Source organism: Miniopterus natalensis, chromosome X, assembly GCF_054644295.1.
Source record: "Miniopterus natalensis isolate mMinNat1 chromosome X, mMinNat1.hap1, whole genome shotgun sequence".
Lineage (NCBI taxonomy): Eukaryota > Metazoa > Chordata > Mammalia > Chiroptera > Miniopteridae > Miniopterus > Miniopterus natalensis.
Window position 1 is genome coordinate 96906509 of NC_142103.1, and position 19406 is coordinate 96925914.

The 19406-nt window shown below is 43.1% G+C and overlaps 2 protein-coding genes across 2 annotated transcripts in view; one reads left to right on the forward strand and one right to left on the reverse strand.

Annotated features, from left to right (window-relative positions):
- MAP3K15 (mitogen-activated protein kinase kinase kinase 15) overlaps positions 1 to 1282 on the forward strand; it is a 60010-nt gene extending 58728 nt beyond the window's left edge. Inside the window, exons 25-27 of the mRNA XM_087813403.1 lie at positions 152 to 253; positions 335 to 411; positions 968 to 1282. Of these exons, the coding sequence (XP_087669529.1) occupies positions 152 to 253; positions 335 to 411; positions 968 to 1055 (267 nt within the window). The 3' untranslated portion in view covers positions 1056 to 1282. The remainder of the gene's footprint in view (positions 1 to 151; positions 254 to 334; positions 412 to 967) is intronic.
- Positions 99 to 19127, reverse strand: PDHA1 (pyruvate dehydrogenase E1 subunit alpha 1). The gene is made up of 11 exons (XM_087829527.1): positions 18949 to 19127; positions 10583 to 10642; positions 9859 to 10032; positions 8943 to 9069; positions 8177 to 8268; positions 7288 to 7380; positions 6124 to 6279; positions 5872 to 5943; positions 3781 to 3848; positions 2481 to 2589; positions 99 to 2040 (listed from the first exon to the last, which is right to left on the reverse strand). The coding sequence occupies exons 1-11, from the start codon at positions 19003 to 19005 to the stop codon at positions 1876 to 1878; spliced, it is 1173 nt and encodes a 390-aa protein (XP_087685653.1). The 5' UTR covers positions 19006 to 19127; the 3' UTR covers positions 99 to 1875.
- Between the last annotated feature and the right edge of the window lie 279 nt (positions 19128 to 19406).

The window sequence follows — 19406 nt, forward strand, 5'->3', positions numbered from 1 at the left end:
TCCAAGTACACTGTGCAGTAGAGCAACTGAGACAGGCTCAATTCATTTCCTGTTCACATCACATTTACATTCTGGAATAGTTTATTTCATCCACCTAGTCACTTTTGAAGTTTTATTGTTATACATCAATATACAATAAAACAAACTTCTAATTATTACAGAGAACCCAGCATCATCTTGTGGGCAGAGAACAGATCAAGAGCTTGTAGAGTGGTTGCAACTGCAAGGAGCAGATGCGAATACTATTGAAAAGGTAAATTTATAACCAAAAAAACCATTCCTGTGCTATTATTACAAATCTGCTTAACTCCTATGTATTTGATCTTTATTTCAGATAGTTAAAGAAGGTTATACACTTTCTGATATTCTTAATGACATCACTAAGGAAGACCTCAGATACCTTGGACTCTGGTAAGAACAGCCTCAGAACATTTTGTAGAACAGAGAAGGACTTTCCATGTGATTATGCTTTTAAATTAAGTAGAAAACAAAGTGCTGCTGCCTTTCCCCCCTTCATTGAAATTAATTCCTTTTTCTACAGCTTAGTCAGAAAACTCCAAACTGCATTTTTCCCAGTTTCAAGCTGGGAGTAAAGCCAAGAGGTGGCAGAAGCTAAAGGCCTTGTAGGAAAAGCGAGAAGGCAAAGGAGAAGCAGTCTCCCCCTTCCTCACTACACCCAAACCCTTCTTAAAACTGCAACCTGCATTCTGGTTCCCGTGTCATCTTAAATGGGCTGCTCTGCACAGATCATGCTTACATATACCTCTAAGGCCATGTCCCACTCCTGCTGGGGCACAAGTGTCACCTCCATATATGAAAAGAACACATTCCTATTTTAGCTAAGTTTTTAAGACGAGATGGCAAATCTAGACAAGCCTAGAATCATATACTACTAAAGGGCTCCTAAAGAAGCATTTTGCTTTGAAGTTTTCTTTTGACTCTTAAGACTCTTGTTTTTGTTTCCTAGTGGTGGGCTCTTCTGCAGCATCTGGACAGCAGTCTCCCAGTACAGAAGACAGACTCAGGAGGCCCCGGAGACCCAAGATAAGGCTTAACCAATCAGCCAAGCCAGGGATAGAGGAGCCAACATCTTTGTTAAAGTTTCTCATTTTGAACAATTTAAAAATTTGAAGTTCTAAAGAACTAATGAAATGTTTTAACGGTGAGTAGAGCTGTTGTGAGAAGTGATTGTGAGCCCCACTTTTGACACCCAGAGTATTACAGAATTCTTTAAAAAATGAATTTTAATTTACTTCAATGAAAAAAATCACACCCTGTAACTTGCTGCAAAGGTAAAACAATGGGTGTTTGTTTAAAATAACAAAAAGGCTGGGAATCACTGTTTTAGGTTATAAGTTAATAGTAACTGGTTAATTGCAGTTCAAGCTATTTTCCTTTTTCAGCTTTGTTTATATTGAACGTATAAATGCAGATAACCAAGTTATTTAGCCTTTGCAATGATTGTGAAGTAGTCCTATTTAAAAATGTATTGTCCTTCTACCCACTGCCCAATTTTAAATGTATATTAAGCAGCAATGGGTAGTGAGTGTGAGCAGTCTTCCTCATCAACATGCACATTCACAGATGCATGTGTGTGTATTAATGTACGCTGTTGTTAGCTGTGGGGTTGGGCCAGAGACAGGAATGAGCCCCTGCATAGTGTACAGCTAAATCAAATAGAACTATTTTAAGGAAATAATTTGAAGGAAGGTTAAACAAAGTCTGTGTTACCTATTTAGACCTATACAAATCTAACATAACTTTTAATGCAACACTGTATAAACCGCATGCAATTTCTATCTTAATCTACATACATTCTATGGGTGAGAACAAGAGTTCCTTAAGGTGTAACCATCCATTACATGCAGACTCCTATTAACTGATGGACTTAAATTTGATCCACTGATTTGCACCCCGAACTTCAAAAGGTGGCTCGTTGGAGTAGATGTGATAGCCTAGTTCTTCCAAAGGTGGTTCAGGATCAGCTGTAGCAAATTGGGCGGCATCCTCAATTTCTTTCCTCACTTCAACATCAATTTCCTAAAAACCAGATTATAGTTCAAGAGATTTTTGAAGAAACAACAGTTTAAGTACCAACTTGTTCTACTCAGATCCTGTCGCTAGTATAACTAATTCTTCTTCTAGTACTAATAAATAGCTGCTATCTTCAAAGATGTCATTTTTTTAACTAAATGACACAATGATATACCCAGGAACATTTTGTAGTACAGACATCGACATTTAAAGTAATTATACACACACACACATATCCTGCTGAGGGAACACCCAAAGTCTATTTCTAGGAAAAAAGAATTGTGCTCTTGGGAGGTTTAAAAGGCTTGGCAAATATGACTAATGTCCTGTGATAACAGATACTTTCCCATGAGGTACTTCACTAGGGAGTGGCGGCTATTTGTGTGGAGAAAAACTGATTGCTCAGAAAGGAAAGCCCACTTTTAAACCATCAAGAGTGACAATACCTTTAACTCTTCAACGCTGGCAAGATTGCTGTTCACCATTCTATCCTTGAGAAGCATGATAGGGTCACTCTTACTTCTTACTTCCTGAATTTCTTCTCGTGTACGGTAACTACAGGGAGTGAAACACAGAAGTAGTTAAGAACAGTTCCAGTATAGCAAAGAGTTCTGTGATACATGGAAGTATGTTCCTGAGATGGAGCTCTCATCAATATCTATGTCACTGATGGAATGGCAGAATTAAAGCACAAAAACTCAGCCTACCATTCTGTAAGAGCTGCTTATATCTTCTATAGAAAACTCTATACTGGCAAGTAATTCACCTGGCTTCTCCAGCATTCTGACTGCAGGAGCCAAGTCTCTTTTTTTGCAGATTTGATCTAATGTAGGGTCTGAAGAAAATGGTGGAGCTTTTTTCTGTGCCAACTGTTCCACCCTTTTGAGCTCCTAAATTTCACGTGGGTGGGGACAGTGGAGGTGGTTCTTGTGTGGTGATAACCGCAGACTTGCAGGAAGAAGAATGTCGAGCAGGAAATAAATGTGCCTTTCCCTTCTCCCATAAGCCCACCGAGGAGTGTGGCCAGCAAAAATTTAGGTAACAGGTTTTCCAATTCTCGAATCTATAATACATCCTTGTCACACACATCATCTGAAATAACACTAAAAGCAAGGACTACCTTTTTTTTGAAAACGGAATTACAGAATGTACATTTTCCCTTAGAACTCCACTCTACACTCAAAGGCTTGTTACCGCTTACTTTGACTAAACCTGCTACTTTTGTGTCACACTTAGGGACTACAGCATTTCATGCTAGAGTTACTAAGTGACAAGTAAAACTCCTATCTTCTAGTGTACCCTATCTTTTTGTGACTCATCTATTTCAACATACTGAATGCCCCATGTGCCAGTTAGTCTCACTCCATACTAGCCAGAAGAACATTTTCAAATTCTCTAGGAAAAACATGCCATGAAACAATTTGGGGTAATGCCCCCCAATATACTAATGTTACCATCAGACCTGCTTTATGGAACAATTTCTCTCTGCAATTTTATTTTATTTTATCGGTGCCCATACTAACATGTAGATACTATATATAGTAGGGATTTTTCAGAATGCTTTCTATACTGCAACCAATTTATTGGGAGGCACTGCTTTCTGGCCAGGACTCAAATAACTACTTGAAGCCAACTGGTGTCTGATTTCAAAAGCAAATGTTGAAATGCTTTGCTTTTTCATGCGAATAGCACCGTTCAAAGTCCACCCCACTTTAGACACCACAGTCATATTTCCCACAACCATACCTGACTCCAGGATCACTCATGCTGTGTCCATGGTAACGGTAAGTCTGCAGCTCCATCAGTATGGGCCCCTAAAGCAGAACCCAAGGGAGCTTAGGTTAGGCCAAAGGCACACACTTGTAGAATCAAACATATCCTCGAGTTGTCAGGAATTCCTTATTAGTTGACTGCTTCTTAACTTCTCTGTTCTCATTTCTAACACAGATTAACTGCATGTTTCTTCTCATTTTAAACAGGAATCTGCCACCGTTTATTTGGAATCAGAAAGGCACTTTGCATGTTACAGTGCCTACTAATATTAAAATAAAGCATTGTTTGTTGCATCAGCATTCCATTTCTCGTGTAATCCTATAAACACAGCTTAGGTTTAAGGAAGAAAAACCTATTAGAAAGCAGGTATGGCTCTTATCTTCAGGGTCACTAGGCTAGTCTTTCTCCCCCAGTCACAGGTGACATCTATAAGTATTCTGATCCTTTTAAAATGCTAGAGAAAAATACTAAAACTCGAACAAAGTAAGATTACAAGCAAATCTAAGTGTGCTGGAGAGTACAAAAGGATGGGAGAACTCAAGATAGGCTAGGGAGGTGAATTTCCACCTCACACCCATTTCAGGCAGTGCTTCATAGGGGCTGGCAACCAATCCTGCTACACATGCATCTGGCTGGTGTGTAACAGCTGGCAGGCACCCTGATACTTGACCCCGTGACTCTGCTGGGAATCTGGCCAGCCCAGCTACCATCAGGTAGCTTGCTCATAAAACACTAGCTCCCTACAAAAACAAACCTTTGAACACAGAAGAGAGGGAAATAGATCTAGGATCCCTGGGCAGTATGGTCTTACAGTTAAAAAGGGGGACTCTGAGTCCAAGTATTTGGGTTCCAATCCTGGCTGTAAGAGATACTATGTACCTTCAAGTGTTCTCTGCCTCACTATCCTCATGTGCAAAACAGTAATAACCTAACTCAGAGTTGTGCTAATTAAATACATAAAAAGTACTCAGCACGTAAGTTACCTGACATACATCAATCCCTCAATAACTGTCACCTCTTCTTTCTGTTATGTCATCCAGCAGCCATTCGGAAGCACAGTGGTTTAGGTAAAGGGGGTGGTGATAAGCGGGTTTCCAGACCCTCCCTAATTCCAAGATCGGGCTTTGGTCAGGCTAGGAAAGTCAACACATGCTACAAACCACTGATCCTGTTTCTGTGTGGGGTTGGACCCCACCTCTTTCAGAAACTGGGAGAAGGGGATGGTACCTACCACCCAAGGCCTGGACCCAGAGTTCTGCAGTCCTGATGTAGACTGCTGAACCTGCTGGCACCAATCTGCCACCTTTGTCATGCTCTCTTTTATTCTCGTTTTCTCTTTAACTGCTCTGCATTTCCTTGGCTGCTTTAATCCCCCTTCTTTCATTTTCATCACTAGCCAAATCTTAATTTACCTTACTTCCCAGACACACACACACAGGTGAAGTCACTGAAAGGTGAACCTCTGGGCATGCTTTCTGGGCTGCAGAACACTGATTTAGGAAGAACATCTTTCCACTAGCTCTGACGGCACATACTCCTGTCAGGCCAACCTCACTGTTCCCCTCTGCATTGCACAACTGAAAGGTCAAGATTCTGAGGGCTGGAACAGCAAGACTAAGGTTACATACTTCAACCATAGTATTAAACTTATAGACAAACTTATACTGAATGCCTATTATATAAGCCAGGTTTTCTGTTGAGCATTGCGGGGGTCCACAATCTGTTCACTGGAGCTTATAGTTTATGGGGAATTGGAGGCACATAATTAACCAAACCAAAAGGCAAACTACATAAAGCGTCATGAAGACACAGGCAAAATGCTGAGGAAGCACTAGAAGAAAAGATTTACCCCAAATGGGGGCAATGTGGTAAGCTACCCAAGACGACACTATTAAGGGGCCTGATTCATTTGACCGGACTCTGCTTCTATCTTATGCACCTCAGTCAGCAGCTACCCCTGTATACCTACAACAGACATTCTTTTGTATGAGGGAGGCATTCTTTTAACTTTAGGATAAACATCATTAGAAATCTCTAGCCCAGAGACCTAAGAGAAAATCTTACCTTTCCAGACCTACAATGGGCAGCTGCAAACTTTGTTGCCTCCCGGACACACAGGACATCCATTCCATCTACCTGTTAATACATGGCAAAGGGGCAGAGCATAAATCAAACTGCCTAAGACCATTTTAATTCTACATGAGCTGTTCCTGCACTAAGAAAATAAAACTCTTCAATTTGTCTTAAGTTGTCAAATGTACACAGAGGCATGGAGCTGTGAAGGTGTAGCCCTGGCTCTACAACAGGTGTCCTTACCCTCAGCCCAGGAATGAAGTCGCCTCTCTTGTAGTAATCAGTGCTGGCTGCTGCTCTCTCAACAGATGTTCCCATTCCATAGCGGTTATTTTCACAGATGAAGATACAGGGTAATTTCCACAAAGCTGCCATATTGTAAGCTTCAAATATCTGACCCTGGAAGTATGTATAAGAAGTTCAAGTGGATTCATTTTGCTATTTTTCTCCAGACTTCATCACCCTAAAAGCTGCTGCTATACCTGGCAGAGAAATCTTTCATAAAGTATAAAAAGCTACATCTTCTACAACCAAGTTTCTGAGGGCCTGGCCGGGCGTGGCTCAGCGGTTGAGCGTCAACCTAGGATCCAGGCGATCAGGGTTTGATTCCCGGTCAGGGCACATGCCCGGGTTGTGGGCTCGATCAATGACTCATCATTGATGTTTCTCTCTCTCCCCCCCTCTCCTTTCCTCTCTCTGAAATCAATAAAGATATATTTAAAAAAAAAAAAATTTCTGAGGAAAGGAGTGGGGGGGTGGAGACGCAGCAAGCATCATCATTTGCAACTAAGGGAAGTGAAAAACCAAACAGCACCACTCATTTCTTTGGGGCCAAGGCAGCAGTATAGATGGGGAAAAAGAACAACATGTAAAAATGTGTGGCTACCTACTTTTATGCTTTATTTTAAGTTCTAAGAGACCCACTGGATAACCAGAGCGAACAAGTATCTAAGAATCAGCATCCAGAGCAGGGCTCACAGAATGTCACCCACAGACTAGCGACACCTCGAACCATGATTGGAGAAGCGCAGAGAGAGTCAAGGCTCAGAAACTATGAGAGGAGTTTGGAAATGCCAAGGCCTATAAGAGACTGAGTCTGTACATTACAGTACTGGTTTAATAATTGGTTTGCAATGGGTTAAAATATAAACAGGTCCCTTACTACAGTTTGTGAAGCACTGAGGTAGTGCAAAGGAGAGTTTCCTCACAGGAGTATATCCCTATAAAGCACTTGCGAAACATGCCAAGAGGCAAATGTCTAATCTGGCCATAAAACCAAAATTTAGCTTGCCATGTGAATGGCTATTTCAACTAGTAATATCTTCCCTACAAACTGACCTATGAATAGCCAGCACTTTGGGAAAAAAACTCTAATCGTTATTAGAAAGTTAAGAGGCACATACTCACCTGATTAGCAGCGCCATCGCCATATAAAGTCAAACAGACCTCATCTTTTCCATTATACTTACAGGCCAGAGCAATCCCAGCTCCCAGGGGCACCTAGTATTAAGGACAACCAAGAAAGGAAGCACAGAAATCCATGAAGGGAGAAATTAGTGCTCTGCATTTTTACTCCTGGCCAGAAATTCAGATAGAAATTATACTGTTGCTATAAACTCTCCCTACCCCAACGTGCTCTGCTTACCCCACCCCCAATATTATAAACAAACCAGTAGAGTAAGATGAGTAATTATACTCTCAGCCATTAAGCAACAACATTTCTGTGCTCAAAGGTTCTAAAGAGCCAAAAAATAAAACCTAGGCATAAAAAAAAATATTGTACAAATCTCAATATATTAGAAAGTAAACCAAACCATCTAGATACGATTTTATGCTGTTACTTCTTCATTATTCGCTAACTGATAAAAACAAGGAGGACCACATAACCACCGAAGTTGGTGTTAAGATTCTATTTAGGTCCTGAGATCCTGATCACTTGCCTCTCCTGGTCTGAAATCAGCATCAGCATCAGCATTGTCGAGAGAAGAGGTAGGGCAAAGTGGATGTGACAAAGCAATTAATATACTTAAATATAAATAAACAGGTATAGCTCCAGTGCTATGGGTTCTTGGTTGCTTATAAAACATAACAAATACCTAAAAGGAAATATTTTAAATCATTGTCCAAATATATTAAACGATCAAATGGTAGGGTATGAAGCGATAGGTCTGTTAAGCACTCTAAGTCCCAAGACTACTAAAATACATTAGAGGGAAGTTATCTGAGGTATGAACTATTGTAAACACACAGGCCAGGGCCAAGTCTAGGAAAGCACGCAGTCTTCATCCTTGGCTACCTGAGCTCCAACGATGCCATTGCCCCCGTAGAAATTCTTGGCATACATATGCATTGATCCTCCTTTTCCTTTAGCACAACCTCCTCTTCGCCCTAGAAATGGCAGCACACACATGCATCAAAGGCCAACCATACACAACCAAACCACACCCAGGCATTTACTTAGAGGCTCATCCATTAGAACTCAGAGGCCAATTAAGTTGCATAAGCACCTGTCCCTCTATGCAAACACATTCCTCCTTTTCTCCAGGTCCTTTTATAATAAAGGTCAGACCAGTCCCATGCCATTGACCTTTCCAAACTTCCCAGCTCTCTAATCACTGAGCTTCCCTCAGATATTAGCGTAGTACACTGGACTTTTTGGGGGGGGGGAGGAAGGGGGCCAGTTACAAACATCCAATTTTTCCTACACTGGTATACTAAATAGTTCAAGAGTCAAGATGGACAAAGACAAAGGAAATACTAAGAAGTTTCCTAGAAGTTACGCTGCTTACCACGAAATGCTTCTACTCAATGACTGCTAGCTTTCTGCTGGCATGCTACATTGATAATAAACACAATTCTGATTTCATAGAGCTAATATTTTTAAACTTTAACCTGGGGGCTCGGATGACCTAAAAAATGGTCAGTTTACTCAAAAGCACTACAGAGGTACCAGAACACCAAAAGGGAGAGAATGTTTGTATTTTTTTAACTCAAAAGGTTTTAGTATTAACTCATAAGAGTCAGCATCTTAATAGGAGAGATTTGAAAACTTAATAGCAAACCTGTAAGCTCTGCGAGAATTTCTCGTACAGAAAGCCCACGAGTAAAGGTAAAGCCATGAGCCCGATAGGCTGTGATCAGATGGTCTGTGGGATTTATGCCAGCTTCCATGCCCACACAACAAGCTTCCTGCATTAAAGGAAGAAGCAGCAATTAGTTAATACAATACACATTTCTAGATCAAAGGTTTCCTAGACTAATATGAAACAATTGGCCTAGTTATACACTTCATTAATAACCACAGAAAGCAGCTCTATCATCAGAAACAGAGTGGAGGGTAAGGCCCAAGCCAGCAGCCATAAACTGGCAATCCACAGATGTGTTTTCTTTGGTCTGTAAGGTGATTTAAAAAAAAAAAAAAATCCCAAATCAGATGTCAACATTAAAATAGAGGCAATCTCACATGAAAATCAAGTCTTCGGTCTTATCTTAAACAAACAACAGGAAGCATTAGCCCCATATTTCCATATGACATCAACCGGCTGGAACCAAGTCATGACATCCCCTGGAAGTAGGACCTATTCATTCCAGTTCACCACCAGTCCTTGTCACCACTCTCTATTTTGTATAGCTGGCCTTCTTCACTCATTTGTCCTACCCAGCTGGTCGCTGTAGGCATTTGAATTTGTAGCTCTTGGTCTAACCACCCTCCCCACACACAAGAAACAAAAAGCCCTTTACCCCAAAAGTATATCCAATACAGGTAATCACAATACCATAAAGGCATAGGAAATCAGCAATGTGATGCATGAATAAATTCTTTACCATAAGCCTCATAGCAGGTCTCAGCATTTTAATTTTAATTCTGAAATTCCAGCCTGGAATCCTTCGGATATAAAAGGGCAGGTAACAGCCCCTAAGTAGAAGCCACACTTAAATTCCTAAGTAACACAATTTTATAACAAAACTACCACTCACCTGACCATCACACAAGTGGCAGAAACCGCGAATAATTTTTTGTTTATACAGCTGATCTGCCTTTAACTCCATTCGGCGAACAGTTTGCATCATCCTGTAGTATCTGAGCCCATCCTCCCTGGTGAGCACCGTTGTGACAGGAGGGCCCTCTTCCAGCCGGTGAAGGTCACACTTCTGAAACAGAATCCGTTGTCTTCCAGTTACCATAATGTAAACACTGCCAACCCATTCGAAGATCTAATTCCATCACAAATAATACTTAACTGAAAAACCCTCAGGGGCACATCAGAAATGCTGCATATTGCTTCTGACCCCTTACATCATAAAGCTCACTGTGCAATGGGATGGGGTACTGAAGGAAGGAAATCTTTCTAAGATAACTTTCAGTGAAAACCCTTAGAAGTCAAATGAGTTATAGGTTGAAAGAAAACCTTTCAAAGAAGTATTAGAAGAATCTTCTCGTTCAAAAGTTTTACCTAATCACATTCTAAACTTTGGAGTCTTTAATTTGTTTAGCTTGCCCTTCCATCCCAAACACTAGCAAGCTGCTAAGTAAGAAGTGTAAATTCTAATTTTTGGTAAATGTCTCTGAACCTTTGATTCTAAAACATTTCAGAGAAAATGGTGAAAAAGCATGAATATCAAATGTTCTGTTCCAAAGGTAAAACTATGTATCAAAGTAGACCTATGGAAAAGTTATCAACACAAGTAAAACACCTCTTACCTTAATTTCAAATGTAGCATCGTTTGCAAAATTACGGGATGCCACCAGCACTCTGCTTGCCTTCAAAGACCAAAATATAGAAATATATCAGTATTTTTATTGTCACTTATTTTTAACGTCATTGCTATTATTAATCAGTTATCAGGATGCAGTCCTGGAACTTGAATAAGCCCCAATATGTTCACTGGCTTATCTCCCTTCTCTTCACTGCATTGAGATCTTGTCTTCCAAAATGGATCCATGCTTTGGCCAATGAAACGAGCTTGTACCCCTATCTGAAGGCAAACAGCAGGAAGAGAATGGGAGCAAAACCCAAACCAATCCACTCAGTCACTTTGTTTTCAAAGAAATGACAGTGAAGATATAATGAAGTTAATGGCCAAGTTGAAGAGACTAGATAAGCTGTGAACTTTGCTTATACTATTTTAGTCATAACTAGATATACTGAGCAAGCTTAAGCTTCACTTCCAGAATCATTCTTTAAATAAAACTATGATTCAATCCCTATTACAGGCAAACCACTTTTCTATGAAATGGATCTATAAGAAAAATATTTCAAACTACTCAAAGCATGAGATAAATATATTAGTGAGAAATGTACAAGACAAAAGAAAAGGTACTTAGGACTCCCTGACTTAAAAGCAATGGACTTGCCCGGCAGGGCATAGCTCAGCGGTTGAGCGTCAACCTAGGATCCAGGCGATCGGGGTTCGATTCCCGGTCAGGGCACAGGCCCGGGTTGCGGGCTGGATCCTCAGTCAGGTGTGCAGAAGGCAGCCGATCAATGACGACTCTCTCATCATTGATGTTTCTCTCTCCCTCTCCCTTCCTCTCTCTGAAATCAATAAAGATATAGTAAAAAAACAAAACAAAACAAAACAAAAAAAACAGCAATGGACTTGAGGGTCATTTTATAATTTGAACAGCCTATACCTTGGGTAGGTTCCTCCTGAAGCCCCACAAGGGAGAGATGTTTTCTACGACAGTGTTCCCTTCTTGACATTTGAGCAACTGTCACTGCTTGGGTGGTAAAAAACTAGGAGAAATGTTTCCTTTTCATTCTTAAAACTGAACATACCTGCTTGCAGCAAAAGTATTCTATGTGATGGCTAAGGTCCAGGTTAGACAACAAACACTGAACTAACTAGTATTACTGGACTATTTTAGGCACACTCTGCCACGTTTTCACACACTGATGTGTAAACCAGCATGACTTCTTTTCATGGAGACTTGAAGCACATTCTTCAGATCCCACAAAAAGTACTTTTGATATGTTCATAGTCATCCAGCTTCTAGCACTGGTCTTGATCTTGGTAAGAAGGGTTAAGATGGACCAGATAAGTGTACCTCCAAGAGTACAAGCCTACAGGCAGAAAACTATTATCTCTTTACTCATCAACATACCATTATCTAATAAAGCCAACAAATAAAGACAATGTTGTTACTGGAGGAAAAAAATGCTTCACTTATGTTAGAGGCAGAGAAAGTCCATTAATATACCTAAGAATAAGTGAAGAAAATTGAGGAATTTGGGAAGAAATGGAGCTGAGAGTGGTAAGGTGACAGACAAAAGGTTATGTTTGGCAATCACAAAACATGTTATTTGTGGCAGTTAAAAAATTATTTGGGATTTCTAATAAAGACGGGGGGGGGGGGTAGGTAAATGCTGTGCTCACCTCCTACGACCAAATTAAAATTACAACTACACTACAGAACCATCACTGAGAACCACCTTAAGTCTAAGTGATCAAAAGTCCTATAACCAAGGATCCAAAGAAGCCATATCAAGCCGTGGCCAGTTTCGCTCAGCGGTTAGAACGATGGCCTGCAGACTGAAGGGTCCCAGGTTCGATTCCAACTAAGGGCACGTACTTCAGTTTCAGGCTCTATTCGTAGCCTGGTCAGAGCGCGTGTGGGAGGCAACCAATTGATGTGTCTCTCTCTCTTCTCTTTCTCAGAAAAGCAGAGGGAAAAAATTATCCTAGGGCAAGGATTAAAAAGTAAGTAAGTCAAATCAAGACTGGTAGGAGGGGATAGAGAAACAAGATGGCGGCGTAGGTAACAGCTGCACCCGCCACCTCCCCCAACCACATCAAAATTACAACTAAAATACAGAACAATCATCACTCTGAACCTCCTGAAATCTGGCTGAACAAAAGCCCTACAACCAGGGAACTGAAGAAGCACCAAGAGCGGTAGGAGGGGCGGAGACTCGGGCAGACTGGGACTGAACTGGAGAAGCGCCACAGGCCCACACCCAGTGCTGCAGTGTAAACCCAGGAGGGACATCTCGGGGTGGAGGTTTCCCGGAGGAGCGAGGGGTCCCAGCCCCTCAGCAGGCCCCCAGCCCAGGGCAGGGAAGAGATGTCCCCAAAACTTCGGGCTGTGAAAACCAGCAGGGACTATCGCTGAGAGTCACGGAGGCTGCAGGAGCCCCAGGCTTTCCTCTTAAAGGGCCCACGCACCAACTCACTCAGACGCGCTCCTTCTGAGCCCAGCACCAGGCAGCAGCTTGAAAGGAACCTGGGACATTTGGGGAGGAACTAACCTGCCTGAAATTGGGGCGAGAGGTGGAGGGGCGACTTCCTCCCAGGCAGAAGGGCTGGCAGAGGTCATTGCTCCTTTGGCAAGTCCTCCCCCCACACAGCCGGCAGGCAGGGGCCATATTTGAATCGCCAGCACCTGACCCACACCTTTGGCCCCGCCCCGTGACTCCCGGAGGCCCCGCCCCTCCCCACCTGCAGCTCATCCAGGCCATTTCCAGAGGCTTTTCTGTGCAAGTGGCCTCTCAAGCCTCATGCTTGGGACTTTCCTAAAATCTCTCAAACAAGCAGCAGCTGGCCTCAGCCTGCCCCATACGGCTTGATAAGTGGCCCCAGGCCTGGCACTAGTGGCAGCCTGTATTGGCTCATAGCTTGGCCTCTCCTGGACACCTCTAAGCCCCGCACAAGTAGTAGCCAACTACAGTCTGCTGTGTAGCTCATGCTGGGTGGCCCTGGGCAAGGCACTGGCACAGGCTGACTTTGCACCTACCGGGAGGCCCCAGAGACAGTGCACCTGGTGGTCAGACTCAACCACGCTGGATTACAACCCTGCCAAATCCATGAGTGACACACTCAAGGGGCGCCCTTGGTGAACACCAAAGCCCCACTGAAGTAAATCCTGCTCCATGGGGGTGTCTCCGGCACAGCAGCTCTCTGGCTGTAGCTGCAGCGGGTCCTCACAGCCGATTGGCCTGGGGGTCAGTTCCTCCCAGGGACACCAACAGCAACCAAGGCTAAAATATAACAGGAAGCACACAGCCCACAGGGGAGCACCTAGAAGGCCCAGCTCAGGGGACTGGGGAGGTTGAGCCGCTGGACCCTATAGGACACCTACTACACAAAGCCACTTGACAAATTCCAGGAGACATAGCAGCTCTACCTAATACATAGAAACAAACACCAGGAAGCAGCCAAAATGTGAAGGCAAAGAAACATGTCACAAAGGAAAGAACAGAAGAAATCTCTAGAAGAGGAACTAAATGAAATAGATCCAAGCAAGCTAACAGAGTTCAGAATTTTGTTTATAAGGATGTTTAAGCAGACTATTAGGGAAATAACTGAGAAAATCGATAACATAATAAAGTACCAATTTGAAATGAAGGCTACAGGAACTGAAATGAAGAATAATTTGCATGGAATCAACAGTAGAGTAGAGGACGCTGAGAATCAAATCAGCAATTTGGAACATGAGGAAACAAAAAACACCCAGCCTGGCTGGGAGTGGCTCAGCGGTTGAGCATCGACCTAGGATCCAGGAGATCGGGGTTCGATTCCCGGTCAGGGCACATGCCTGGGTTGCGGGCTAGGCAGCCGATCAATGGCTCTCTCATCATTGATGTTTCTATCTCTCTCTCTCCCCCTCCTTTCCTCTCTCTGAAATCAATAAAGATATGTTTAAAAAAAACACCAAAAAACACCCAACCAGAAGAGCAAAAGGAAAAAAGAATCCAGAAATATGAAAATAGTATAAGGAGCCTCTGGGACAACTTTAAGAGGCCCAACATTTGTATTATTGGGGTGCCAGAAGGGGAAGAAAGAGACCAAAAAATTGAAAACCTATTTGAAAAAAATAATTACAGAAAACTTCCCCTATCTGGGGAAAGAAATAGACTTACAAGTCCAGGAAGCACAGAGGGTCCCAAACAAGAGGAACCCAAAGAGGCCCACAGCAAGACACATCATCATTAAAATGCCAAAGGTTAAAGACAAAGAGAGAATCTTAAAAGCAGCAAGAGAAAAGGAATTAGTTACCTACAAGGGAGCCCCCACACGACTGGCAGCTGATTTCTCAACAGAAACCTTGCAGGACAGAAGGGAGGGGCAAGAAATATTCAAAGTGATGAGAAACATGGAACTACAACCAAGATTGCTCTACCCAGCAAAGCTATCATTTAGAATTGAAGGTCAGATAAAGAGCTTCTCAGACAAGGAAAAGCTAAAGGAGTTTATCACCACCTGACCAGCACTACAGGAAATGTTGAAGGGTCTTCTTTAAGAAGAAGCTAATGAACAAAAGAATCTGAGGAACTAAATGGATACAGAGACATTGACATATGCAACAGACGATCACATTTCAGAGGAAAGAGGGAAGGGGGGTGGAGGGTGGGAAGAGATTAACCAAAGAAGTTATATGCATATATGCATAACCCATGGACACAGTCAATAACGGGTGAAGGCCAAAGGGAGGGGGTGGGAGTGAAATGGAGGGGGTCAATTGGGGGGAAATAATGGGACACCTGTAATACTCTCAACAATAAAGATAAATTTAAAAAAACAAAAAACTGGTAGGAGGGACAGACACACAGAACAGGCAGGTCCCACATCCACAGTGTGGTGATCGAGAATTGGGAGGCCCCTGGCTGGTGTGGCTCAGCCGGTGGCTCAGTTGGTTGAGCGTCATCCCATGCACCAAAGGGTCACGGGTTCAATTTCCGGTCAGGGCACATGCCCGGGTTATGGGCTCGATCCCAGGTGGGGGGTGGGGGGCACAGGCAGCTGATAGATGTCACATCAATGCCTCTAAGATCAATAAATTAAACTTTTAAAAAAAGAATTGGGAGGGATATCTCGGCTGTGGTGGTCTCCCCTGAGGAGCAACCATTCAAGTGAAAGAGAGAAAATATTTTGAAAATTCCAGATTCTACCAGTATCAGTGAAAAATTTTACCTACTACTTAAAAAGCCAAATATATATATATATATATATTTGTACTGGTAGTAAAGATCTTACAAAAGGAGTCATAATAGCAATACAAACAATAGGATGAATAAAATTTTTAAGTGCAACTTAATCTGTGAAATAAAAACTTTGAAAACTCAACTTCATTCAAATATGAAATGACAGGTGCTTAAGTACCTTAAGCTACACTGGGCTCTCTGCTTTCATTTTAGAGAAAACTTTCTGTAGGACACACTAAGATCCAGTTTCTGAAGATTTTAGTGGGTTGGCTAAAGGGTGGCAACTAGAGGGAGGAAAGAGTGGGACAACGTCCACCTAGGCCAGTCCCCAGTAACCCTCAATGCTCTCAACCCCTGAGAAGTGAACAAAGTAATAAATTACACCAACATTTCCACTTAGGTACTATAAGATACACCTACTTTAATTCATACAATGAGTTTGTTAAAAGATAAATTCCTTAAACCTGTTTGTATCACTTACGCTGAGAGAGAAACCAGTTGTTTCTATCTTGATGACATTAACATCTGACCATTTTATAGACACTTTTGATGGTTTCTGACTTGAGGAGACTAACATTTGATACCGTGACTTAATGTTAAAGACACCTTTGCAGATGCAAATCAAAGTTTCAAAGCTAGAATTACTGGGAAGCTGGCATGTTGTGGAACAAGAAACTTGTCCAGCCTATGACAGTTTCAAGTGTGTTTTCTTTCTGCTAACAACTATTGTTTTAGCATTAAGAAGTATAGGTTTTAAAAAAGTATAGGTCTATGATGATTCTAAAACAAACACTTTGAACACTCTAAGTAACCTATGTTAACACAACTAAAGCCTGATGATGAATGAGCACACTAGATCCAAGAGCCCAAAGTACACTGAGCACTCTGGGAACATCTCATCAATTATTACAGTTCATAGAAACATGGATTTCAGGACACAGACACACATAATCTAGGGTTAATGCATAATTGTTTAAAAATATTTTCCTCTGTGCTTTAGTATAATTGACATGCACGCAGACAACAGAAAAAATATGCAGAATAGCTAAAAAGGGGGGAGTAGCTCAAAGTAAGGAGCATTAACACTTCCACTGTCTCTCTCCTCATAAAAAAAATTAAAGAAAAAGAAATGTTATACACAGGGAATCCATTACCACAATAGTCTTCTCTCAATAAGAATTTTTGACTTAAGTTCCAACCCACTCTTGTTTTATCTAGTTAACAGATCACTGCAACTCAAAACTCATTTCAATTTGATATGAGCTGTATTATGACTTTGAAGAAGACAAAGTTTTATTAAGGTGAAGATGAAGTGCAATTTCCATTCCATGCCAACACATCACTGGAAGATTCAATTATTTTGGACAGTTGAGGGAATTAGGTTCTCATTTTAAATGACTTCTCTGTTCACAGGGCCAGACAGCAGTAACAGATTTGAAAACTCACAAATTTTCCTTTTCCTGCAGATAATAACTTCTATGCAAGTTTTTCCTTTTTTTTTTTTTTTTTAAATGTATCTTTATTGATTTCAGAGAGAGGAAGGGAGAGGGAGAGAGAGAGATAGAAACATCAATGATGAGAGAGTCATTGATCAAGCCCGCAACCCGGGCATGTGCCCTGACCGGGAATCGAACCCCGATCGCCTGGATCCTAGGTCGATGCTCAATTGCTGAGCCACACCCGGCTGGGCAAGTTTTTCCTTTTTAATGTAATCCTTTATATGTAACATAATACAGAACTAAGGCCCTGTAAAATGTTGAACACATGTTTCTATTACTTACACTCTATACTAAAAACTTGTGGTAGGGGCTAAATGAGACAAAGCATATGAAATACCTAGCCTAGTGCCTGGCACATATTAAAAGCTCAATAAATGTTAGCTGTATCATGTGTATATGTAGAAAAACATAATGGTGAAAAGTGCTTCTCCTCCAGTAAGATCCAGTTACAATTTAAATACTTAACAACTGATTAATTAAATTGTGTTTTGTAGTTATGGGATTCCTAGAGGGGTACACTTCCCACCTTTTGACCATCTCTGCCCCTACTAAGCAGAGTTGCCACAAAATTCTGGGGGAGGTTTCTAGGGCCAGAATTTCAAGTCAAAGCTTGCCTGCAGTTACACCAAGAAATACTACCTTCGTGTGCCTTGAGGTCAAAATGCTAGAAGCTTAGGCACTAGGCACATCTGAAAGCTGTAGCCAGAAATAGCCCTAACCTCTAACAGCACCCTCTCCAGAAGCAGTGCCGTTTTCTTTAGCTGCTTTTACCCTAAGCCTGTGTGTAGCGGAAGGGTTTCCCGGCATTCTGTTTGCTCTGAAACCGCCTGCCAAGAAAACCTCCACGTTAAGGAAGGAAAGGGAAGTTTGTTTCTGGGGAGCCTGACCCTGCCTGAACTCTCCACAGAGCTGAGCGCAGGTGTTCAACAAACGTATACCAGACTGGGCACTCAAAATAGTAACAATACTTAACACAAATGGCGCCTACTATGTACCAGGTACTATTTGGAAAGGTTTACACACTTTTCACTCGTTTAAGCCTCACGACCACCTCACGGGGTAAATACTTATGTCCAGTTTAAAAATGAGGAAACTGAGCACCGGGATGTTTTTTTTAAAAATTTTTTTAAATAAAAACACCTTGCCCAAGGTCGCAGGGCTTACTAAATGGAGAGGCTGGCGTTTGAAGGAGCCACTCAGTCTCCGGATTCCATGCCCTTAACATACTACGTGGCCTCTGTGTCAGGAGAAAGAATGTAGTGAGGAAGACTTAAACGAGTGGACGGGGAAGGGCGGTCAACTGGGGACTGGAGGAAGCCCAAGGCCCCCTTTTCTGTCTGCAATAAAACGCAGAGGCACTTCTGGAGCACAGCTAGCCCCGCGCCTGACCTCCACGCGGACCTCGTAAAGTCCCCACCCCCAACCCCCATCAGCGCAGGTGGCCCAGCAGCCTCTCCTCGGGGACCAGGAGATGCGCGCACCCGTGGAGGCAAAACAAAGGCTTGCCGCTCCGGAAGCACCCCGCCGCGCCCTACTCACACCCACAGCGCGCGCCCCGAGGCCCGGCCCGCTCTCCGCGCCCTCTGGCCCCGGGCCCCGCCTCGGCCTCGCTAGCGCCAAACGCCGGGCCGCTCACGCCGCCTCACCGGCTTCTGGGCGGCGCCCGACAACACCCGGGAGACGGCGGCGAGCATCTTCCTCATGGACTGAAGACAGTGGCAGTGGCAGTGGCAGCAGCAGTGGCAGTAGCAGCGGCGACGACTCCCAACAGCACAGGCAGCGCGACCGAAGCGTCTCCCAGTCTCCTTCAAGCGCCCGGAACGGAAGCCACGCCTAGGCCACCACGCAAAGCGTTGGAGACGGTGAGACGTCAAGCTCCGCGCCGGGTCGCGGACCAACCAGGACCGTTCCCAGGGCGTTTCCCGCCCACCTGAGAGGCCCGCGGCCGCCCATTGGGTGTCGGCTCCCCATGGGGGCGGGGCTGAGGGCTCTTGGGTCTACCGCCTCCGCGCGGGTGCTGAGCCGCTGACCCGAGGGCGCCTGCGTGGGAAAGAGGAGCCCCGCCTTCCAGAGCCCGCGGGAAAAGAGCCTTCTTGGCTTTACC